General features: G+C 41.9%; 1 protein-coding gene across 2 annotated transcripts in view; it reads left to right on the plus strand.

The window, feature by feature from the left end:
* Positions 1 to 2506: 2506 nt before the first annotated feature.
* Positions 2507 to 25796, plus strand: part of rock1 (Rho-associated, coiled-coil containing protein kinase 1) — a 35644-nt gene continuing 12354 nt past the window's right edge. For both annotated transcript variants that reach the window (XM_050074922.1, XM_050074923.1), the window contains exons 1-16: positions 2507 to 3370; positions 15159 to 15240; positions 17177 to 17277; positions 17375 to 17512; positions 17660 to 17835; positions 18912 to 18996; positions 19194 to 19338; positions 20177 to 20315; positions 20571 to 20662; positions 22067 to 22226; positions 22628 to 22703; positions 22867 to 22955; positions 23908 to 23956; positions 24208 to 24343; positions 24722 to 24813; positions 24918 to 25164. In XM_050074922.1, the coding sequence (XP_049930879.1) occupies positions 3278 to 3370; positions 15159 to 15240; positions 17177 to 17277; positions 17375 to 17512; positions 17660 to 17835; positions 18912 to 18996; positions 19194 to 19338; positions 20177 to 20315; positions 20571 to 20662; positions 22067 to 22226; positions 22628 to 22703; positions 22867 to 22955; positions 23908 to 23956; positions 24208 to 24343; positions 24722 to 24813; positions 24918 to 25164 (1900 nt within the window). In that variant the 5' untranslated portion in view covers positions 2507 to 3277. The remainder of the gene's footprint in view (positions 3371 to 15158; positions 15241 to 17176; positions 17278 to 17374; positions 17513 to 17659; positions 17836 to 18911; positions 18997 to 19193; positions 19339 to 20176; positions 20316 to 20570; positions 20663 to 22066; positions 22227 to 22627; positions 22704 to 22866; positions 22956 to 23907; positions 23957 to 24207; positions 24344 to 24721; positions 24814 to 24917; positions 25165 to 25796) is intronic.

Below are 25796 nucleotides of genomic sequence, written 5' to 3' on the forward strand. Positions count from 1 at the left end.
TTATTAGTCAACCTGTAAGACACATTTTTGTTTCAACTGCATATGAAAATTGTAATTACACAACTCATGAAGCAACCTCAAGTATTTCTACAGTCTCTAAGCTTACAACGTCTCCCTCTACTGGCAGAAATATAAAACTGATGCATTAAGTTCAGCTGCCTTTACACAGGTTACACACAAACCATCTTTACAATAAAGTAATTTGTTTGCTTATATAACTGGTATACATACAAGGTGTAATTTACACAGCAGGTAAAGGTTAAGACATTTCAGTGAGGTTAACATCAGCATCATGGACCTGAAGTTTCTGAGCACATTTAAGTTCTCGTCATAAAAGTTGTACAACACCGCCCTCTGTTGGGTGAAGTGCAGAATAGACACAGACTCGGAGAGGATCACTGCTGAAAAGGACAAAAGCAGAAAGTGACAACAAACACATATAAAAGTCATCACAGTTGCTAATTTCATATCATTATTAAAGGGTTACATTAAAATAGGAACAAAAAAGTGCAATTTTTGCAAATAATAGATATAAAAGAGAAATAAGCCACACATGAGACCAGCTGACATTTACCACTCTCAAGGGAGCATCACGTCCTAGATGCATTTCCTGTTCTTCATTTGTTCATTCAGAGAACTAACTGTGACAAACAGTCATAAGACACATGGACTAAAAACTTATTTGGAAATGATGTTAGCATATTACCCTGGATTAGAATTAATCTAATTTTTCCTAGTGTCAAAATGAGAAAAGAAAACTACAAACTGAGAGTTGCTGGGATAAATCTCTGTGATCTGAGGATGAACTTTTAAATCACTGCAGTATAAGATAGTAAAGATGATTAGCTCATGGTGAATGACTCTTACAAATAAATATCCATTACTAAAGATCTTAATGGACACTGCAGGGGCTATAGAATATATATGATCAATATCTATGCACACAAAAAAGAACAACAACTACAAAATCAATCAAACAAACAAAAAACCTATTTATTTGAACATGATTATTGTTGGCCTCCAGGCCCCCCTCACCCCTAGCAGCTGGGCCCCAAAAACACTTTCCACTTTTTACCCCGTTATGGGTGGCCCTGATCATGAAACAGGCTATTTTTAATAAAGAAACATTAAATGCTTATATTTGTTGTTTGAACCAAAATATTTCCCATTACTTATTAAAAGTCAAATTTGGTTTATATTGCTTATATTTAGGATTAATATGATATTGTTGGCCTCCATGAGCGCCCCCTAGCGCCTGGGCCCCCAAAAAGCTTTCCTCTTTCACCCCCTTATGGGCGGCCCTGTAAATTATTATGGTCCATAAGCATGTAGATAATTTCAGTTACTGAATATAATGTAATATAGTATAGAATATAGACTACAGACTATAGAATTCAACACAATGCAATACAATAAATCAGGCCTGCCCACAAAAATGGCTGGGTCTCTGAAAAGGTCCAGTGTTTTTTCCCTGCAAGAGTTACCAAAAAAAAAACACAAAGCTTAAAGTAATTTTTTTTTTTTTTTTTTATTGCTTATATTTAGGCCCCCTAAGCGGCTGGCCCCCCAAAAAACTTTCCCCTTTTTTACTCCCTTATGGATGGCACTGTTCATGAATATGGTCTGTACGCATCTGTAACACATGTGCATAATGTTAGGCCTGCCCATAGAAATGTCTGGGCCTCTGAAAAGGTCCCTTTCCCTTGCAAAAAATAAATAAATAAATAAAAAATAAACAATAAAAGAAATAAAATATATATATTATGATATCATTATGAAACAGGCTATATTTTACTAAAGAAACATTAAATGTTTATATTTGTTGTTTTAGTAAGTAATGGTAAACATTTTGGTTCAAAGTCAAATTCGGTTTATAATGCTTTTATTTAGGATTAATACATGTTGTTGGCCTCCATGAGCGCCCCCTAGCGCCTGGGCCCCAAAAAAGCTTTCCTGTTTCACCCCTTTTTGGGCGGCCCTGTACATTATTATGATCCATAAGCATGTAGATAATTTCAGCTACTGAATAATATTGAATATAGAATACAACACAATACAATAAATCAGGCCTGCCCACAAAAATGGCTGGGTCTCTGAAAATGTCCAGTGTTTTTTTCCTACAAAAAAAAAAAAAAAAATGCTTAAAGTAAAATTTGCTTTTTATTGCTTATATTTAGGCCCCCTAAGCGTCTGGGCCCCCAAAAGCTTTCCCCTTTTTACTCCTTCTTATGAGAGGCCCTGTACATGATTATGACTCATAAGCATTTGTGACCCATGTGGATAATTTCACATAATATAATAGAATTAAAGATTAAACTTTGGGAAACCCTCTCTGCAAATATTAATTGTGTTGTTCTCCTCCCTCTGACTGTAGCTTCTCAATGAGACGCTAACGCTGTAACATTTAGGAACAGCAACATGTTGCCATCATCACTCTGTGAACTCTTTGCTTTGAATGCGCCTCGGCAGGGCGCATGCGCAGTACTTGACATTTTGAAGTTGCTTCTCCGGGGTGTTTGAACAGGAAGGCGGACATGTTGGTCAGACTGTGGGAGAAAATCGGGCATCGTCTGCTGTTTTTTTCCGAAAACTAACACACATCTAAACCCGGTTTATCTGCCTTCGATCGTCTGAGAGCTAAAGCAGCGAGGACGGGAAACAGTCGACAGTCAGTGACAGTGCACGGGACGCAGCGGAAGGACTGCCGTTAAACGTTGTAACGACTCCGTGTTTAAACTGGTCGAAATTTGGAAGAAGCAGAAGTTTTTTTCCCCACCACTTCTACTTTTGAGCTGTCAGAAACTATTGTCGTTTTCTGCAAGGGCCCGGCACCGCTATGGGGACGGGCCTGGACTAACCTTCCCTCAAACTGTGCTTTTCAAACAGACGTTACATTTAACTTTTAATTGCCTTTTGTTTGGATGCACCAACATTTTAAGCCCTTATCCTCAGTGGCATCCTGCGGAGGCTGACTAATCTGTCGCCGCATTTATCTTTTGCCACTGAAGTTGTTTGCCTCTCATACTGGGAAAACATCTTTGGACTCTGAAAATGTGGCTTTTGTACATTCAACGCAACCTTAAACGTTTCATCGTCTGTGAGAGCTCGAGGAGAACGATGTATTTTCTTTGAAGTGCGGTGTAAAGTTCACACGAAGAAAGGAACATTTGGCTAGCTAGCTACCGCTGGCTGCTAAAGCTAGCTAGCCAGCCTTCTGCCTCGCCAGTGAGCTGTTTTTGTTCACAACCCAACACCGGGACTGAGTTTAACAGCAAAAATGTCTGCTGGGGAAAGTATGGCGGCTCGGTTTGAAAAAATCGATGCCATGTTGAAGGACCCAAAGTCAGAAGTAAACACGGATTGTCTTCTGGTAAGTTTGTAGCTTGCTAGCTGGCTAGGCAGCTAGCGAGGCAACCATTCGGGGTCAGTCTACTCCTTGGAGCAGAAATTCTTTCCGAGACCAACAAGTCGTCTCAATTGTCACTGTAGGAATGTACTGATATTGACGCCGACAGGCCGGTTTGCCTCACGCACTAATTCATCTTCAAACACCTGTGTGTAATCGTATATATATTAAGGATTTGCGGAAGGAAAACAACCAGCACTTTGAAGCTGTGGTATCCTGCAATCATAAACTCGCAGCTAAAAACAATGGATCTCTAATTTCCAGCAGTAAGATTAATGTTTAACAGCGATCTACTGTCAGCACCCGTTGAAATAGCTTCAATAACTAATTAAAAAGCAATGGTAACTGAACTAGACTGACAGATGGCAACCGTGTGTCTACTCTCCACGATACAGACACACTTTGTCAGGTTATTTTTGCTCAGGCAAGGTAAAAGAAAACATGTTACTTGTACTAGTTTCCTTTCCACCCACTACAAACTGATAATGCTGTCTGGTGTCACCAGTGTGCGCTTTTAAATCACAAGGAAATCATTGGTTAGGTGTGCTGTTTTGTCTAGATTGACTTATCTGAGCCCTATTTGAAGTGATAGTGTTGCATGCAAGCCTGTTGTAACCTGCAAGCCTCCAGCTGCATCAGTACACCTGCTGGCTGGAGTTCGCCCAGGCTGCTTCCTGTCTATGGGTGACGATTCATGAAGTGACTCTGCTGTCTGAGGAAAGAAGGCGGCTGCTGCCACGTGCTAACTCCTAAAGCAACACCTTCATAGGTTTTTTTTATTACATGCGGCAATCCCAGGAACTGACTCACCATGGAGTGGATGCCAAGGGGATGTTGTTGTGTCAAGTGTTTGTTGCTATCAGAATCCTCTCGGCTTGGATGACAGTGGCACTGAGTGTTTTCACAAGGTTTTGGGCTCTTACTGACTCATGGGAGTAGCTGCGCTCAGATGTTTAGTGTGATGAAACTAAGATCCATGTGATTGGATTGAACTTTTTGGCCTGGATTTCCAGGGATATGCCTTGGCAACAAGTTTCGTATTTGTAGATATGACTGAGTTTTTGCTTAGGGTTCACATCTTGAGTCTAAAAGGAATGACTGGCAGCTCTGAGTGTGTATACAGTAGTATCATTGTAATTCAGTCAGGTAGTAGTTTCACTGTAACTCATTCAAGTAGTAGTTTCGCCTTAACTCATTCAGGGGTTGTTCACACCAGGTTACTCTGTTTGATTAATGACTCCTGTATCTTGGCTGTATGATATGGGACGTGTTAGCACACAGACTGACTTTCTAAGCAAAGGAACATCAGGGAAGCACTCTATTTTGGGAAAGGGGCTTGTCCTAAAACCCCACCCACACACCCAACTTGAAGTGTTTGTGTATAGGCTGCTGTAGATAGCTGTCTTTTCAAAAGAAAACTTGCTTAGTCTCGTTGACCTCCCATCCTGTTGCAGAAAGAGGCAATTAAACTCACCTAAAAGTGCACACGCTCTGCATTTTTAATGGCAAAAAGCTGTGGGGACTGTTCCTGCTGGCAGCAACACACACAAGGGTGTTGTTCCTCTTTTTTCCCCTTTCTGCAGTCTTGCCTGATCAATGAATGGAGGCCTTTTGCTGAGGCTCTCTCTGCCACCATGCAACTCCACCCACAGCTTAATAAAATTCCATGCTAATCAAATAACCTCTTGTCTTTGACTGGCCCGGAGTTCCCTGTGTGTCCCAAAGCCATTCTGCACGTCTGGAGAGAGTTGAGACCAGGCAGGCAGCTCTGAGGTAGCTGGGTGTGGGCTCTTCTCTCTACCCATAAACCAAAATTATGTGGACTGAAGACTCATGTTTCTGAAGGCCGTGAATCAGGACATTTAACTCATAAAGCAGCCAACATGCTCGGTTATGAGTAATAGGTTCCATCAGAATGCACAATGCAAGCCTTTTACTGGCCATGTTTCTGTACCTGAGTCTTGAGCTGGCATTGCTTTCCATTTGAAGTATAGCGCTGTTGGACTTATGCTTTTTTTCCCATGGAAGCCTGGTCTGTGTTGCGTGATGGGGACATTTGGCCTACACCTTACCACTCAGCTCTGGGCTGGCCCATTGAGCACAGTATTCCAACCCTGTTGCTGTTATCTTCACCCCCTAAATAAATCCTGCTTGGAGAGGAGAACGCCTTATCTGGATGGGCTGCCCCCTCCCTAATCATTGTGCTCTAGGCAGCCCTCTAACAGACAGAATTCTTGACATTGTGAGGGGAAAGCTCTCTGACATAAAGGGTCTGAGTATTGTCCATACGAGTTTTTCTCTTGTCAACGATCTGTGTTTTGCATCAAATAATTCTGAAAGTTAGCATAGAGGAAATGGTGCGTTTATAAATTCATTCAAAATATTGAATAGAAATTGCTAGTTGCTTTTTTCACTTGGTCGTTAAGTGGTTAAGTCTGTAATTATTTGGTAAATTAGACTTGTTGAGTTGATATGTTGGAACTTGTTTTACAAGGGCTTTGCCTCTATTTGAGATGCATAAAGGCCTTCTGTCTGTTCTTACTTTGACACTTGGGGTGCGTTGGCCTCTTTGTGTTTTGATCCCTCTTTCATCTGCTATTTGGACTCTAAATCTGTAATAAGAGTAATTACAGGAAACCACAAGTCTAGTAAACCAGGATTGTGGACAGTGATTGACTGTGTGAACGCTGCATGTACATGTTAGGGTGGATGCTGTTATTTTTAAGTGATTTACAATATCAGTTGAATAAGCTGGTATGGCTGAATCAACAATGCTGTAAGTGGTACAGTGCATGTGGTAGGTTGCTGTGATACAAAAGGGCAAAATGAACTGTGCCTCCTCCGAGCTAGTTTACAGATGAAGAAATGCTTTATTAAATACATAACATAGGCTAACTAAGGGGTTAAAATCATATTTGCAGGGTAACGCCTGCCAGTATTTGCCACTCAAATTAGATTTCATTTCACAACAATATCTGTGTTGACTAACTGAAGGAGGTGCTCATTACAACTAACCCCGTTCTTAATGGTGCTGTGTGGCAAAGAAGCAATGGAATAAAATTGCTAGTGTAAAACATAACTTGCTTATGTTACATTTTTTTTTGCTCTTTCACCTCCAATTACAGTCCCACTGCCCCAGTCAGAATGTGCCATGTTTTCCATTTCAAGCAAAATTCAGCCCAGTTCTCAGAGTTGAGGCACTCAAAGGAAACTGTCATATAGCAAAGTAATGGTCTGGCCATGGAGAACTTTTGAACAGGCAGAGGTGTGACAGTTTTCACAACTGCCTGCATGATATGTAGAACCATTTTACTGTAGTGCTTCCTAATTGCCTTGCGTCGGCAATCTGCTGTGGCTTAACTTGAGTAACAGCCAGAGTACAGTCAGTCCTTGTCTTGCCCATGAAGAGTGCCTGCCCTTGTTGTAGTGACCTTTGCCTTTAATGGACAAACCTTACCTGCAAGGTGTTGTCAGCACTGATAGTGACAGTGTAATCTGTTTAGGTTGAGTTACAGTGCAGGCGGCCATTGTTTTCAGGTTATGACAGAGCAGTTTAGTCACATGCTTCTACTTTGTTTTGTTGTTTTTCCACATATTCACTCAAAGCAAAGAGTGTGCAGAGTAACGACCTTTAATGCTGAATGAAGGTTTTGCATATATTGTATTTATACACAGACCGGTTTATGATAATTGAGGCAAATATATAGGCTAATAATATTATGATATTAATGCTCAGCCTTGTTATTGTCAAATGGTACTGCAGCTGCCAGGAAACACTGATATGTAAACTCATGCTGGAGTCTTGGATGTTGCAGCATACTTAAATACACCCCCATTTTTTTTGCAAAATGGTCCCTGATCCCAATTAGGTCATACCCTGCATGGCTAATGTACAGTAACAATGATAAAGAGTAAAAGTGGTGGATTACCTACTTGAAGCATGCTATGATTTTCATAGCTAAAATATAGAAAACTACTACTTTGGTCCTTTAAATGATAAATTGCATGTCTTTGAGTTGAAAAACATGTATTTGTGGTAATGGTTATTGTCTGCATCTGATCCATCCCCATTGTCAGAAAGGTTCAGGGCTGTCAGTTGTAAAGTGCTCTCCTCAGCTATTCAGCTATGGGAACAACAATTGGCTGAGCTATTTGTAGCTCTGCATTCCCTCAACTGACTGATTATGTGCAGGAATGCATACTAAAATGATCCAGTCTTTTAATAATGGAACGCACTTTCATTTGATTCACCCACTGAACTTTAAAGCCTCCTGCTGTTCTTTCATCTTATTCCTGAAGGTCTACAGTCGTAGTGAGTTTGTCCAACTTACAAATACCCCCTGCGACCCCTATCCTGTAAAGATGGTCGAAGTGAGCCGAGTTGACGTTTAATAAGATGGTTATTTGCTGGGGCGAGGTCAGAAATCCTGGGCAGAGCAGGCAGGACAGCAGAGTTTTTGCTTGAGAATCCAGAGCCCGGTCAGTGGAAACACGTGAGTGCTCTACACTGTTGGAATAAGTCAATTATATTTTGACATGAGAGCATTTGTGACAGTGATTCTCGCTCACTGGGACCTCATAAGGAAATGGAATGCCCCTGTTTTGCCACCCCTGGGTTCACTGTCACTGCCATTTATCCAGTAGACTTGTTAGATATGCAGTCTTTCTAGGTAAGTGGGATTTTCTGTCAGTAGACGTTAAGTACAAAAGGAGTTAGGATCAAGAACTTAGTTAAAAAAACATATCACAGAGAGCAAATCTCTCAGGGATACAAGTTGCTAAATCCCAACGCAGATGGATATGTATTTGCTTATATTTCCATTTCTATGTGAGTGCCTGTACCTGAACGTTAGCAGTGAGGAAGCATTGTGGTATTTCATGCTTTGAATGGCGTCATTGGTTTGCATGGTATGATCACATTTGTGTTTACACGGGCACAGCCTGCGATGGAACTGCCTTTATTTGCATGGCAAACTGAACGGCTGTCTGCACAATTGCTCACATGTGGAAAGCATATTGTCTTAAAAAGGTGGCAGAAAAGGAAGTGAGAAGTAGGGCTCGACTTAGGCCAGTCCACATGCCTTGTGCTGGCATGCAGAAAGGGATGATGTGGCTGAGTCTCCCATGGAAATTTTAACTCAGACTTTAATGTCTGGAAAAGAGCTTGTGTGTTGTGTGTGGATTTCTCTCCCCTAAAGCTTAAAGAAATAATTGCCATATGTAATGTCAACCACTGGCTTGTGCGTTTTGTATAACTATACATTTTTTTTCAACATAATTACCACATTTTATTATTAGGGTGATGAGATGGTTTTTCGTATTATTATTTAGTAATCCCAGGGATGTGTCGCCCTCTGGCTGAAGCAGCATCAGCAGAAATAGGATAACATTGAGTCCTGAGAGCCTGGTTTGGTTTCCCAGTGATTTTTCCCAAGACTGCCACAAAGTAAAACATAGCCTGTGGACTGCTACCACCCAATGCTTGTTGTACTTGAGTGACTTTTATGCATGGTTTTACTCTGTATATAATAGTGTAGATCAGTGTTTTTTAAAATAGGGATACACGTGCCCCTAGGGTAGGGTAGGGCAATATAGAGAAACTCAAATATCACTTTATTTTTGACCAAAAACCTCAATATTGACATTGCGATTACTTTAAAGGGTTGACTATTGTTGCTTTAAAAAACAATTGCACCATGAGATTTTTTAGAAATCAGTAATGTGGATATAATGACTAAAGCCGCTTTTACGCATGCACTGCAAACCTGGAATTATGTGGACATCATCCAGAGGAGCTGCATGTGAGAACGCAAATGTCTGAAGCAGTTTGACCGGACATTACACTGACTTTACCCTGCCAGCTCTCTAGTGCAAAATCTATGTAATGTCTGATTGAGCCCATATGTGAATAGAGCTGATAATTGTCCAGAGAATTGACAGCGAGCGAGTGGGCGTGTTGATGACATTCCTATCAAAAGGCTTGCGCAAAACTGAAAGACAACAAACACCCGAGGGTGAAGAAGGAGGGTCATTTATAGGAAGACAGCAATGAAGATGTCTAACTGGAGAGATGACGAGAATCGGAAACTTATGTAGGTAAAGGCTGGAGCCTAAATCAAATGGTGTGTGTTCAGTAGGTGAGAGCGCTTCTGACACAGACAGTCTCCTGGTGTGTGGTGCATGTGTGAAAGAGAAACTCCAGACCTTATTCTTCTGACTAAATGGCTTAAGTGGGGAAAGGGAAATAAAAGAAAAGCTAGAGCAGCGTGGTAAGTTGACAAAATTACATGAAGTCAACACTTGATATTGTGACATCTTGTCTCATATCATGATGTTGATATAATATGGATATATTTCCCAGGGTGCTGCAGGGTGAACGTGAGATTATATTAATAAGTTAATTTCAAAAATAGCAGTCATTTACGATCCCTAAAATAATGTTGTCACTAAATTGTAAGTGTGACTAAAAAGAGGCTATTTAGTGCAACAACAATGCTGTCTTAGTGTTCCTGTGTGGTGAGGACCACTGTTAGATATTTTGTGTTCTATTTTAACCCTAAATATTCTCACACGCTCTTGCCTGGTTGATGCAGGGCTGTGCTCACAGTCTCTGAGGCTGAAGGCTCGATCCACACACGTTTAATATTTACCCCTGGTACTATTTATCCGCACTAGTGTAGCATTTTCTTTTCCATTTTGTGCTGCACATTTTTATCATCGATGCCTTTTTTCCCTTCTGTTTGACTGGAAAGCAGACAAACTCCTTGGGCCTTGGAAATTTCAGAGTTGCAAGAAGTGCGGTAGAAGTGCTTATCTAGGAACAGTTTCACCTCTGGAAATTACGCTGAATTACTAGCTAAGAGAGAGCTTTGTCAGAGATCCCTGGATCGTCAGCCTCATATTAGTTAGCGTAGCCTGGAGCTGATTTTGGGATGAGGCACGTCTGTGCTCCTGGCTTCTCTATCTGGACCTGCGGCAGAGTGGTTTAAAGCCAGATAGTGACAGATGATTTTTGGTTACTGACCCTCAACCTTGATGACCAAAACAGTCGGCTGTAGCTGCTTAGGTTTCGTATTTATACGTTGAACCTGATGACTCTGCCTTTTTCTGTGAGTGTATAGCATTTTTTAACACAATGCAGTTTTTCTATGCGGTTATGGTGCTGCTGCTTGATATTGCAGGTAAATATACAGATACACTGATGTATGATGCATTTAGGTACACCTCTTAGAGTTGGACAATATGGCTACACCCTGAGACAATGTAAGTTTGTCTACAGGTGGAGATTTTTCTGTACTGTTTGTACTGTTGTTGCTATCACTTTAATACCTGTGTGTGACCATTGTAGGCATTGCCAGTCAATGAGCAGGAATAACATTATAATTCAGTTATTAATATGGGGGAATAGCCAAAACAGGCACTTTATTCATGAATACTTTCTCCACTGATTCACCAGAAAATTTGCTATATCACTATATATTACTAAGATAGCTGACGCCACAGCAGAAGTGCAAATACTGAGATTTAAACCTTGCACAGCTGCTGATCACACTCAATGCTACACACTCTTACTGCGTCAGATTGCTGATTTGATGTTGTACAGTTTGTTCCTTAGGTTTGATTTGTTCTGTTCAGCAGTTAAATCCTTGATTCTGTTTCCATGCTGCAGTGTTTCACTGTCTAAACCTGGCTCTTTTGTCACACTGCTGTTTCAGTAGAGAACTCGTCGCATGGCTGTCTTCCGATTTTTCTTTGTTTTTTCCTTCATTTGTTCTACTATAGGACCAGCCAGCCCCACATGCACCAGCCCTCTGCTCCCCTCCTCCTTTCCGTCATAGCGTTAGGCACTAGCGCTGATTGAAAATAAGGCTCACTATGTGACTCTGTACTTGGGATTTTTTCCTCCCTTCCTTCACTTTTTGTTGAGAACTTGTTTGGCCACATACCTAAAATAGCTCTCTGACGTGTACAGTCCTGTTAAGGAATGTTACTGTGGCTGTCCAGAGTTCTCTGCGGCAGGAAGTTATGCAAACGTGCATTGCTGAGCACAGAGCCTTGTGATTAGGGTCCTGAAGGACTCAGTTCTTCAGCTTTTTTTTTTTTCCAGCCCAGGCTGGCTGGATACTGTATGACCAACAAGGCCCCTTTTCTCTCCCAGCCTATGGTCTGTCTTGTGTAAATTTTCCTTCCTAAAAGTTGACTTTAATTTAGGTTTTTTTGAGGAGATGATGGCTCTCAGCTCAGCCATGTGCGCTGATCACAACCTACCCTGTCATTAATTTCCCACATTCTGTCTACGTTGCTTTTGTTCTTCCCACCCCGCCATTCTTCACCTCCCATTTCTTCTTCTCCCCTCCCATCTGCTTTTTTCCCTGCTTCCACCCATCCCGCAGGGCTGGATGGGTGAGGGGGGTGGCCCTGACCTCCAGAAGCGGCAGAGTTACTTAAGAGGATTCCTCGCCTTGTCTGAGCTGCTGATTCACCATGTGTCATCATTGTTTTGCTCAGATGCAAAAAGGAATCCTCTGAATATTTAACAGAACATCATTCACAAGACAGGAATGACAAGATTCTTTAGATAACAGTGACTTCAGAGAATAATGTCGCTCGTGTCAACAAGTGAAACAACGTTCTTAATTAAATATTTCATGGGCAGATGAGCGCTGTTATCTCTCTCTTACATTTATCTCTTACCTTTGAAGAACTGTAGGCTAAGTGACCCGTGGCAGAGAGTCAGGAGTTGCTCATTTCAACATCTGGTTCACACCCGCTAGAGGGAATGCATAACAGTATCTTGTGTTCAAATGCTTGTGTGCCTGACTTCTTTCAGCCATCCTGGATTATGGAAGATTAGATTAAATCCAGCTAGTAGCATTTATGCTCCTGCCTAGCCAGAGACAATCTAGCTTGTAATGTGTGTTTGTAGCTCTTGGAATTCCAAAGCTGTAGCTGTAACATCATAATTTGAAATAGGTATTTATGCATGCTCCTTTTTAATGTTATTCATCACCACCATCATTCTTAACTCGTTTTTACAGCTAATAGGGACGATGCTGTTCAAGTTGTCGTGAAAGGGTTTCTAATGAGAGTCAGTGGATGTTGCAGCGCTATATTCAGGGTACACTTATTAAGCACGCTGTTGCCCTAGTCATCAAAATGTATTTCGTAGCTTCAGTTACTTGTATAAGAATCTTTGTGACCAGGGTGGGGGATTTTGCTTTTGATCATCCATTTCAAGTTTACCTTTTTACAATAGCCATCTTTTATGTTAAAGGTGCATTTTTAACATTAATATAGCATCACTATAGCAGCAACAATTATTTGCTGTGTAAAGATATAGATGAGTAGTGGTGTCTTGAGCAGAGAATGAAGTCACTCACGAAGTTCCCGCTTTGTATGTTGTAATCTTAGCCTCTCTGTTCTTTGTTGTGGTTCCAGGTCCAGCTGCGGGTGCATGTTAGTCCGTGTGTGAACCCCACTAGCGTGTTCCATAAAGTCTGAAACACTCTTACGAAAAAAGTTGTGCATCCAGCCCAGACATTGCGCTAGACTTTTTCGTCGCCGGTCATTTTGACCGACAGGGTCATAAAAATCCGGTCATAATCTATTTTTACCGGTCATTTTAATTTTCCTTTAAGATATTCAAAGATATTTAGTTTTCATTCATTCGTTTTTAATAAATCCAACAAGCAAGTGTGCATTAATAAGGACATGAACGAAAAGATGAACAGACATCCACACACCCGTGCCATTCTGGAAAGATGAACAGACATCCACACACCCGTGCCATTCTGGACACACCAGACGCGGAACCGAAGCGCAGCACCCAGCAGCGGAGGCAGTTTTCAGTCGGCGCCCATGTTAACCTATCTGACTGTCCACACAGGCCGCTGAGCAGAGCGGAGCGCCCGCGGAGGCAGTGCTTCAGTTCGGCGTCTGGTCTATTTTTCATGTGAGCCGCGAGCGCTTCTGTCAAGCTGGATAGAGCGGATCGTACCAAACAGGAAGTCGGACACAGAAAAGACGAGAGAATCCGGCCAATTTTCAAAATAAAATACCAACAGCACGCACTGAGGAACGTGAGGAGAAAATATCGTGTTTATAATTTGAAATAACACAACAGTGCATAACCGAACACATTTTTCAATACCCTAATCACTTCATTACAATTTTAATTTTGTGTCACCGAGCCTACAGACACAACTACATAAATAAAATGGTCAGAACAATATGCCCTTTTCATTCAGTGTTTATCCAACACGCTCAATACATGGGCATGCAATGACAAATTGTAATTAACTTATAACGTTATAAAAAATGATTAAAATATGGAGTTACCCATGTTTAAAATGACCTGTTGAAATAAAAAAACGAGTACTTACGGGAACAGACGAGTGGAGTCGATGTTTAACCGGTGCGGAGAGCGCAGGAGAAATGCGCTGCCTGTTTAACCGGTGCGGAGAGCGCAGGAGAAATGCGCTGCCTGTGTGGACAGTCAAGCGTAACGCGTCCAGTGTGTCCAGGGCTCAACAACGTACATGAAGCAGATGAATGACTTTTTCTCTGCAGTGTGAAAACGGCAGCCACTGATTGTGCACTCCGCCGCCATGTGGGCAGGGGTGGTAATTGCAACCGGTCAAAATGACCGATGGCCTTCAGATTTTCCGGTCATTGTTGTAAAAAAACGGTCAGTGACCGAGAATATCCAGTTAACGCGACCCCTGATCCAGCCACTAGCTAATTGCTGCCTTACTGCTAATAATGCTGTCCCGACCCATGGTGGTGGGAGAGCAAGTACTGTAATGGCGCCGGTGCAAAAGGTTAACGGTGTTAGTTCTGTTAGCACTGTTCACTAGCTGCTCACTCACCTCCATGTTGAGAGCCGTGTGCAGACAATCCCGGCCCAGGCTCTTAATCATAGATGTGCTCTGAATTTCACATACAGCTCCTTTAATACACTGTAGAGAAGCTGTAGAACTGTGATTTTTTTTTTTTTTTACAGTGTCCATGTTTTCTCTCGTCAAGTTTTTCCAGCAGTACAGCTCATAAACGTGTTTCTGGTCTGCAGCTGACTCAAGCTCCCAGACATAATAACCTTGCTCAGAATGCATATGCTCTCTTGTGCAGATGTACACCTCCAGCTGTATGACTGTCAGTGTTATAACACTGACAACAGTAAAACCAGATATGTTTCCTTAGTTTTTTGGCAGTGGGCTTTGCTACAGTAAGTGATGCTGCAGCCTCTTATAGAAACACAAATGAGTGCTTGAGATATCAGTTCAGCCTATTCAAATATTTGTTTGAAATATTTGTTTAATTCCTCCCGTGCATTTTTTGATGCATGGCATGCATTTTAAAGATTTTCTGCTGGCATTACAACAGTGATTTGGTGGTCCATGGCAGGTGACATGCAAGACATGCTTCGAGGCGTCTTTTAATAAACAATTGCCCTTTGAGATCCTTCACTGGATCTGTCATTAATCAATTAATAAACTATTAAAGTTTACAGTCACACTAAAATCCGGATATTTGTAACAAGCTAAAACCCTCCTAGACATTATTAATGTAATCCAGTCTGGAAGCTAACCGCTAGCTTTTTGCAGAACTCTGCGTAAAGCCGGTCTTCGGAGGCCAACTGCCTGACAGGACACTGTATTTGCTTTTAACGTGTTGTGTGTGATGTCGCTGCAGTGGTAGACACTGTAGCTTTGTTTGCCTGCATGCATGTTAACCCTTTCTCCTCTCCCTTCAGGATGGCTTGGACGCACTGGTGTATGACCTTGACTTCCCTGCCCTGAGGAAAAACAAGAGCATTGACAACTTTTTGAGTAGATGTAAGTGGCTCACATAAAGCTTTTCCTTTAACCATGATCTCTCCATGTCTTCCACTTGAACCATTTGTGTTTGCAGACCCTGTTACATGCGGGTTTAAGCCCGGGCTCAGAAAAGAAGGCTGTTTTTGGGTCACCGCCTCTATGTAGGCTTGGACACAATAGGTGTCTGCTGCTTAGTGTCCCCAACAAAGGGGCTTTCATAAATGGCTGGTGACCCACATGATGCCGATGGTGATGGCTTCTCTTTTTTCGCAGTGCCCTCAGACTGGGGAACCCCATAACCAAAACAGATAGTGAAGCTAAACCTGGATAGATCTAGTATGACTGTATAGTTCTTTGCATTTACATTTTTAGGGAATGGCTGCCATCATATTAAAGTGTTTATCTCAGCCAGCAATGTCTGCGGTGGGGGCAGAGCATCAGTTTTATATTTTGGAGATGTGTCTTTAATTTCCTGAACTACATATATACAAACATATATAATTTACCAGAACACCCACAACCAAACTAAACAACAAATGCGTACTCCCGCTGCCTCTGATATAAGTGAGCACAGCCTTCTTCCTTTGTGGCATGTTTTGTAGCCTTCATTTTTAATTTTCCTCTGTTTGTCAAGAATACCTCTCCATCAAATAAATGTTGCACTGAAATCTGTTGAGATTAATGTGCAGCATTGATGATGTAGTGACAGTTTTCATGGGGAAATGATTGCAGCTGTGTTTACACTGTGACAAAACTGTGCACTTCCATAGCAGGATGTGCACAGATTTTGCACATGGGCCTTCTGTCACTGCGTTTCCAATAATCAGGTATAAAATCTATTAAACTGTAATGACTTTAGTGAAGATGGTCATGAAATTGTTGGGACAGCCTGCTTCCATGAGACGTGGCTGAGAGGAAATGCAATAGAGTCGGGGCTTTTTATCAGTTTGAGGAAAACAAAAATTCGGTTTCATATCTGATCATCAACCCAGCCCACTGTAGACCCCTGGGCTAAAACTGCCATTACACATCTCCTCAGTTACTCTTGATACAGTACTTTTGTGTGTAGCAGCCAAGTGTTGGAAATGCATTGATGGATGTAGACTAATGGACTAGCTGTCTTGTGAGACAGCTAGTCCTCAGTACCATGCAACGCCTGAAGGGCTCTTTACTCTGAATTCTCTGCACCATGCATTGTGCTGTGCACCCCGATCACATCAGCTGATTGCTCTACTGTATGTGTGCTGCCTGGGACCTACTGGAAATAATCCTCCACCCCCACGCACAGTATATCTCTGTAACAGCAACATAAAATCCTATTTGTACCATTTCTAAACATGGTTTATGTCTTTTTCGTCCTCTGGGATTTTTCGTGATCACAGTGGAAATGACTCACTCTTAAATGTTCTTATTCTAATAACTCTGGCCTTGCTTTTTATTTTTAGATCTATTGAACTTGCATGCCCCCACATCCCCCTTTTCCATGACTTCCAGTGCCAGTTGTGACCCATGTGAATTGAAAATGATCCCCCCTAGTTTCAGCTATGACCAAATTTGGCTGAACAGTGAATATTATCTCCCAGAGGGGAGCGAGCATTGTTACATCAGGGAGAGGCCGACTCTCAGTAAGCAACAAACTTTCCCCGAACTGCCGCTCTCAGCTGTGCAGAGGCGCTGTGAGCTTTTTCTGATCTGTTTGCCAACAGGCTGGATGTTCCTACAAATGTCAACCTCTGCTAAATGTAGACATTACATGACACCTAAATGATGTTGGGTAATAAAATCAGAGAAGCACTGAGCTGATCGTCATACAAAATGCAACACTGGTCTCTCAGGCACCTTATACTGTATCAACTGGAAGGATAGGCCTTCTCTTAAAGGTCAATGCAACAACTTTGGCTTCTATGCTTTCTATTTTCTGTTAACATTTGTCTCTACTTGTTTTTTTTCCCAGATAAGGAAACCATTAGTAAAATTCGTGATCTACGCATGAAAGCAGATGACTATGAAGTGGTTAAAGTTATTGGGAGGGGAGCATTTGGAGAAGTACAATTGGTAAGAGAGGTCTAGAAAGTTAAATAACAATATATTATTCAAGACAGTGTTTTTTTGAATGAGCCTAACTAGATTGTCACCTGCTCATCTTTTCCAGGTCAGACACAAAGCCACATCCAAGGTATACGCCATGAAGCTGCTGAGCAAATTTGAGATGATCAAGAGGTCGGACTCTGCTTTCTTTTGGGAGGAGAGGGACATTATGGCTTTTGCCAACAGCTCATGGGTGGTGCAGGTATGATGATCTAACCTAACCTAGCGTGTAGGCCACACATACATAAACCCAGCCGTATGTGTGAATCTGAAATGAATTAGTAAGACATTAGTTCATTTTTAAATGTATTGTTTTAATTAATTATTTCTTCTCTTTTCTATTCTGCAGCTCTTTTTTGCTTTCCAAGATGACCGCTACCTCTACATGGTGATGGAATACATGCCGGGTGGCGACTTGGTTAACTTGATGAGCAACTATGACGTCCCAGAGAAGTGGGCCCGCTTTTACACAGCTGAAGTTGTTCTTGCTTTGGACGGAATCCACTCCATGGGCTTCATCCACAGGTAAAAGCAAAACTTCTCCCTGTTCCCAGTCGTCTTTGTGTTTGTTGGTTTGGCTCTCAACTTGGCTGAAGTCAAACACTTGATGTGAGTCATTTCTGACGGAAAACGCTGCAGTATTTCAGACGTCAGTGAGGTCCGTAAGGTTTCATAAGCTGTTGGGAATTGCTTATGTAACCTCGTCCAAAGTGAACATGTAAAAATTTCTCTTTTATGGTTCTTGACCACTGTGGGATATGCAGAAGGATCTAGAAGGTGTGGTGGCAACCTGTGATCTAAGGGGGCTGTGCTAGTGTTCCAGCTATAGATGCCATGCTGCATTACTGCTTGTTTTCAAAACTGAGACTCAGACATAATGCTTTCCCAGCATTACAGTGTCATATATAATGTGTTTTTTCTCCTAGTTTAATACCTGTTGTCTCTACCGGTGTCTGAAACCTGTAAAAGCCTAACAGTGATTCAGAACTGCTGTCACTGTTGTCTTGTTTGTGTTAGCATTGATTTATATGAGACTTAAATGGTCTATTGCCTTTATTCAGCTCCATGATGCTGCCTGTAGATCTGTAATATATTCTCGAGTAGTGGGGGATCAATCTCTCTGCACTGGACAGAGCCACATCTTTATGATATACTTTCTATACACTCCAGCTATACATTTTTTCTTTTATTAAATGGCTACTGATGTATTCTATACACTAAGCTCTGTGCACAGCTGCAATGATGGAAAATTCACACCATGACATTTGTATTAAATAGCTCTCTCGCTGTTTCCCATTAGCTTGCTGGAAGTAGTAGCGAAAGGAAATTTTTTAGAAAACATAAATTCTGCTCTCTCAGTTCCCCGGCCTCCTTCATACCTCATTACATCTCACCTAGCACTGCAGAACACTGCGGCACCCTCACACGCTTCTAATTTGGAGGGCTATTTTTCCAAGTGACACCCTCAAGCAGCTCTAACCTTAACTGTACACACACACACACACACAGGCAAAGTCTAATCTAGTTTTCTTGTGATATGCTCGATGTATTGTTTGTGCTTTGTGTACGTGTTTGATATCGCTGTATTTTTGCCTCGTCAGGGACGTGAAGCCTGATAACATGTTGCTAGACAAAGCAGGCCACTTGAAACTGGCAGACTTTGGGACCTGCATGAAAATGAACAAGGTATCACATTTATTTTCTGTCACAATATTAAATGTTATCACACCACATACATTATTAATATTTTAAGTGTGAGATTTTTAGTGATTTTAATGATTATTTAGGCATATGAAAAACATTGTAAGACAATTTGACAGATTTATTACTATGAAAAAGAATTGAAATTGTAATGATTTTTAAATATTATTTTCCCTCCTCAGGATGGTATGGTACGATGCGACACTGCAGTGGGAACTCCAGACTACATTTCGCCTGAGGTACTGAAATCCCAAGGAGGAGATGGCTATTATGGCAGGGAGTGTGACTGGTGGTCAGTGGGAGTGTTCCTGTACGAAATGCTAGTTGGTGAGTTTTTGATCGAGTATTTCCTCTACAGGACGTCATTAAATGTTACTATACCTGTTTCATGAAGTTAATGTCCTACAGTCACAAAACCCCGGGATCATTTCTGCCTTTCTCTACATTATAAAACACCAAAATGAGACTTCATTAAATTTTACTGCATGTTTTTTTCCATGTTCAGTGTGTATGGCCCTGTTTACACCTGGTATTATGTATTTTGGGTGATTCAGTTGTAAGAATGTGCCTTACCTGGCATTAGAAAGTGTCCCCACATGCGTCTCGGGTGACCACTTGAGATCGTATATCACTTCCCCTCTCCATATGTAAATAAACTCCTGCATCATTCATGTTTGCTAAGAGCAAATGCATTGTTTATTTTAACCGGTGGGAGGCAGCAATGCATGTACTTCCTGTGAAGAAGAAGAAGAAGAAGTTTGCAAAGACCTTGGCGCACGGTTAAAATCAAAACAGTAAAGATAAGGTGTATTCCTTGGCGTGTTCCAGGCTAACCAAAACTACCTCTTGTCTTGTTGTTTTGCACATTAAAACACAAGCAGCTGGGTAGGCGCTCCTTCATTGTGGCGCAGGACACGTGAGCGTACACACTGCTGAAAGAATGTGGCCATATGCAGCCCAGACCACCTCCAGATGTGGTCTGAGCGATCGGATCTCAAGATGCATTGAGGTCGCATTCACACCCATACTTAGAGTTCACCACTTGTGATCCAAACACCCAGGACGCATGTAAATAGCAGGCGTAAACATTGCCTATGTGTGACGCAGTTCTTACTGTTGACATATCAGTAACCCATGGCTCTTATTTGTCTTCTGTTGTGTGCAGGCGACACTCCTTTCTATGCAGACTCCCTGGTGGGGACCTACAGCAAAATTATGAACCACAAAAATGCCCTGACCTTCCCTGATGACAGCGATATCTCCAATGACGCCAAGAATCTCATCTGTGCTTTCCTGACTGACAGGTTAGATAGTGGCACGCTAAGCACTGCATTTTGAAGTGGGTCCTTATCATTACACCCCTGCCTTGTTTAGGCATTGATTGTTTCCCAGCTTAGAGGGCCCTCAGTGGAAAGAATCTTGATTGACATGTAATAACAAAGAAGATGTGTGTCTTTGCATGGAGATATTGAAAGACTGCTTCTACTGGTGTTATGACAATGACACACTATTGAAATGATCAAGAATGAAACTAAGCATGTCCTCCCTGACCCCCGCAGAGAAGTTCGACTTGGCCGTAATGGTGTCGATGAGATCAAGAGGCATCCTTTCTTCAAGAATGACCAGTGGACATGGGAGAACATCAGAGAGAGTAAGAACACCTCCCCTGTTACTCATTATACTTTCACACCTCCCATTGCATTTGGCAGTCTGCTCACTATTACTGCAGTGATGTAGCCAACGATCATGTTTTCCATCTGACCTACTACAGACAGTTGCAGGAAATTCTTGTAGACGAGCCATTCATTCAGTATCCTTTCCAAGACTAAACGTGATTCCTGTTCAGAGGAATAATTGGCAGCACATCGTTTTTGAGGCCAGCAATGGGGAAGCAGTCCATGGCAAATGTTAATGCGCCGGGATTGACACTGGAGCAGAGAGAGATTAGAAATGTAGGGCTAAATCCAGGAGCTATAGTCAGTTCTTTAGTGGCTTTATATTTAATACTTTACTAGGCTGAAGTCAGCACTTTGGTGTTGGCCACCCCTGTCGTTCCACTGGCTGACAGCTCTGCTAGCTGGCTGCGTTCCCTTGTTTTAAAGAGGGTTTCAATAGAGAGCTATGATCCAGAAAAACTCTGCAGAGGAAAGTGAAACACTTGTTTCTGTGTCTTTTATCTATCTGGAAGGTCATCTACTTTAAAATACGAATAAGACACATAAAGAGAAGATTAAGTGAAAGTAATAGAGGCTGAAGAGAAAAACGTAGTGATATGAGCCTACAGATTAAAGATATACTTGCATTAATTATTAATAATTAAATTCTAGGCTTACTTTACTGCTGTGTTTACTGATATTTACCAAACTTAAACTCACATCACAGAGCATTATGAGCTTATGCCTCATTTCCACTGCATGGTTCAGCTCAACTTTTGGTACCAGGCCCTTTTCTCCGTTTCTTTTCCCCCTCATTGTAGATGTAATTCTCAGCTGATTGCCATCGCGACACATTATGAAACTGCATGGACATCATTTTCATTGTGACACTCGCTGAATCCTTTCATTGGCAGCCAAGCAGAGGAACATCTACACTTCATCAGTTGTGTGGCGTAGCTTTACGGGCTGCCATTTTTTAAACCTGGGTCAAATGAATAAAAAAAAATTGCGGCCACGATTGATGGCAACCTCGCTATTTGGCAGGATGTCTCTGTTGTGCAAGTGATGATTCCCTCTGACCAGCCAGTGGTCTGAAGAACTCCACCTGTTAGTATCGGCTCAGGTCGCTTGGAACCACAACCAAGGTGGTACTAAAAAAAGTACCAGGTCCTACCCACAATGTTGGCTGATAGAGCCGTGCCGTGCAGTGAATGCAACATTATATTGATGTTTTCTCCAGTGTTTGTCCCTGTATTCAAAGACTTACCAATTATTTTGGGAGTGTCTTCTCAAATGGACTGTGCCTTTAACAAACACGGGCTTATTGTCCATAGTGACCTGTGATGGCCTTGTTTATCTTGTATCATCGTTAATCTTCCATCTTTTCATGCCCTGTGCAGCGGCTGCCCCTGTAGTGCCTGAACTGAGCAGTGATGTCGACACCAGTAACTTTGATGACATCGAGGAGGATCGGGGAGAGGAGGAGACCTTCCCCATACCAAAGGCCTTCGTGGGCAACCAGCTTCCCTTCGTAGGGTTCACTTACTACAGCAGTCAGCAGTAAGTCTGCCGGACCGTGCTCATAATCAATGTGCAGAATGATTACTTTGACACCAAACTGTCCACATAATTTCTTGTAAATAAAAATGCTGGGTTTTACAGTGATGTATGTATGACATGGTGCATTATTCAGTCAATATTTCATGTCTTAAAATGACTCGTGACTTTAATAGCAATCCGTAGAGTGCACTGTTTTCATGGTAGAAATCAATTTGTCATAGTAGACATAGTTTGAATACCTTATATCTGAGCAGATGTGTATTAGCTCCTGTTTGCCTGTAAATGCTCCTGTAATTTATTACATTGTTATATACAGGTAGTTCTTCTACTGGGGAATTGTGGTAGTTGTAGTTTTCACTTTTGTGATCATGTATCAATAATAAAATGATTTTTATTTCCAGCCTTTTGCGCAGCTCCAGTGCCAGCACAAAGGCCAGTGACAAACGTAGCAGCTCCACAAAGGAAGACAAGAGTCACGTGAGTAGACGACTTTTTTTTTGTTTTTTGTTTTTTTGTCATTTGAGATGGAGAAACAGCCATACTTCCATGTCGTCTCATGACCTCAAACTCTCTAAATGCAGGTGTCTTCACTATTAGTCTGTATCTATGAGGATCAAGAATTATTCATTGTGTGTTTTAGTTGGAGAACCTGCAGAAAAGGATCTACCAGCTGGAGGAGCAGCTCCACAGTGAGATGCAGCTGAAGGATGAGTTGGAGCAGAAATGCAGGTACGGACCCGAACTTTCATTTATACACGAAAAGGTAGCTGCATCCGTAGTCAAAGCACAGATTTAGTGAGATATTTACTTCTAAAGAGTGATTTATACTTGAGCAGCAGACCCTACACCGTAGCCTACACACATGGCCTACGCCGTTGTGAGCATTTATACTTGTACGGTGGTGTGTCTGTGTCACTCTGCAGTTACACCTCCAAAACACTAGTCGGCGGCGGAGGTTTCTGTGCTGTAAAGTTTAGTTGATTTGAAACACACCCAAAACACACATGAAACATGGCTTAATAGAGACAATTTCAAACACAAGTAGACAAATCAGCTTCACTGTAACTCGCAGCATTTACAGACAAACACTTGTCTCTATCTGGACACATTTTCCCCACAAATACAACATGCTAATGTTGTTAGCACAAGCCTATGGCATTTTACATTGTATAAATTAGCCTAGCAGCTAGTGGACGTCTCTCTACTCATATGAAACCAGGGACAACAGCAAAATTTACCAAAGGTAATGTTACAAAATCGGCTCTATTACAGCTCAGAAGGTTCACTAAACACGTTTTCCAAACAAATATAAGATTAGCGCCAGCCTATGGCATTTTACATTGTATAAATTAGCCTAGCGATGAGCAGAGATTTCCTCTGCTCATATGAAGTTTAAATCCCTGAAGGTTGCTGCAGCGTGTAGTTACATTGCTGGGGAGGTGCATGTCAGGCTACGGTGTAGGATATGTTGAGGCTCTACGTTGACGCAGAGAAAAAAAATAGCCATTTTATTGTTTCTAGGCAAAAAGGGCCATAGAGAAGTTAATATGAGACAGTGCCAATGTGTTATTCCCTGGTTGCATCATGTGTATTCCTGATTGTTTAAAAAGAGTAAACCACACTTCTGGTTAAGTAAAGTGTTCTGAAGTTAAGTGTCCTTCTCAAATTCTGTTCTCCACAGGACATCAAACACCAAGATTGACAAGATCATGAAAGAACTGGATGAAGAGGTTAAATGCTGATTCTTTTTTTTTTTTCATCTTAAACATTCTTTTTATGGACAAATTATAAAATAGTGATGCTGCTTTAATTGCATCTATAAAATGAAACTGCATCTACAGCTTTTGTTTTTGTAATGTGTTCAAAAAGTGTGATGGTAGAATCAAATGATGATGCTAAATTACAGTTTAAAATCAGGGGCTAGATTAAGGTTTGGATTCTTCCTGCCACATCACAGCTGCTCTGTTGTTCCTTGCCACAGGCAAACCTGAGGAAGAGTGCGGAGGCCAGCATGTCTCTGCTGGAGAAGGACAAGATCATGCTGCAGCACAGATTCACTGAGTACCAAAGAAAAGCTGACCAGGAGGCGGAGAAGAGACGCAATTTGGAGAATGAGGGTAAAGATAATGAGGTGCTGCTGACGTATGATTCAGACACTGTGCAATTAAAGTATAATTGCAGAGTGAAGCGCGGAAGCAGTCAGTATTTGAACATAGTTATGTTGCATGTTAATGCCCTATGCTCTCAGTATCATTTGATCTGGTCAGGACATAGGTCCCGGAAGGATTAGCTGGCATCCTGGTGTGACCTTCATCCTGCTCACTGCTACTACAGATCTAGTTAACTGTTAAACCAGGCACATCTCTGTCTGACTTTCCTATTGATTTTCAAGCAATAAGCTGTTACAGAAGTTGGGGACGTGACTTTGTTTGGGGTTGATTTGGGAGCATAAATGAAGCCCTGCCTAATTTATTTCCCATCTGTTTTGTTTTTAGTGTCGACTTTAAAAGAGCAGCTTGAAGATATGAGGAAGATCAGCCAGAACTCTCAGGCCTCAAATGACAAGATCGTCCAGCTGCAGAATCAGGTAAACAATAGACTCATACACACAGACACACTCAGTCTGGACCAGTGGAGGACAATGCATCACACTCAATTTTCCCTTCTGGTCCTCTCTATTTCGATTGACAGATGGAAGAGGCCAACGACCTCCTGCGCGCAGAGTCGGACACAGCGGCGAGACTGAGGAAGAGCCACACAGAGATGGCAAAGTCAATGAGCCAGTTGGAGAGCTTGAATCGCGAGCTGCAGGAGAGGTGCCGTGCAGCGGACGGGGAGAAGGCCCTGCTGGAGAAGGAACTCCTGCTACTTCAGAGCAGCCTGGAATCAGAGAGAAGGAACTACAGCCTGGGCTCTGAGGAGATCAGGGAGCTGCAAGGTGATCCACTGTCACACAAATGAGGATGCTGACAAATGCAAATCCAACACCAGGGTGTCCGCAGGTCTTTAAAAAGTCTTCAAGTGTCTTAAGGCCCAGAAACACCAAACCAACATCAAAGAAAAAGAGGTGACGAAGGCTGACTGTTGCGTCACCACGTCTCCTGTGTCTCGGCCACAAAATTGCCTTGAACACACTTCAGAGACTACAGCCGATAGTCAGCTAGCACGTACATTCTCCGCCTGCATGAGTGGAAATAAGTCTTCATACCAGCAGGCGGCTGTAGTCTGTATCTGAAACCGGAAGAGCGACAGGAAGGATTTAAGACGCTATTTAGCCAGCTAGCACACATCACAACCTGATGTTCAAAGAGCAAAGGATGTGTACTGTTCTCTAGAAAACAATAACACAAACATTTATGAACCGTTTCGCTCAATGGCTAAAAAAAAACGGTCGACTAGTGTCAACGGTGCAGGACACACAACACAAACTAGGGCGACAGACGCTCACTGACAGTGAGTCTTAAAGTTGCTCAGAAATTATATTTAATTTATGTATAATCTAAGGTCTTTAAAAGCATTCATTTTAAGTATCTAAAGCAACATATATCGTAGTGATCTTTGAATAAGAGA

Source organism: Epinephelus moara, chromosome 21 (assembly GCF_006386435.1).
Source record: "Epinephelus moara isolate mb chromosome 21, YSFRI_EMoa_1.0, whole genome shotgun sequence".
In the NCBI taxonomy this organism is placed as follows: Eukaryota; Metazoa; Chordata; class Actinopteri; order Perciformes; family Serranidae; genus Epinephelus; species Epinephelus moara.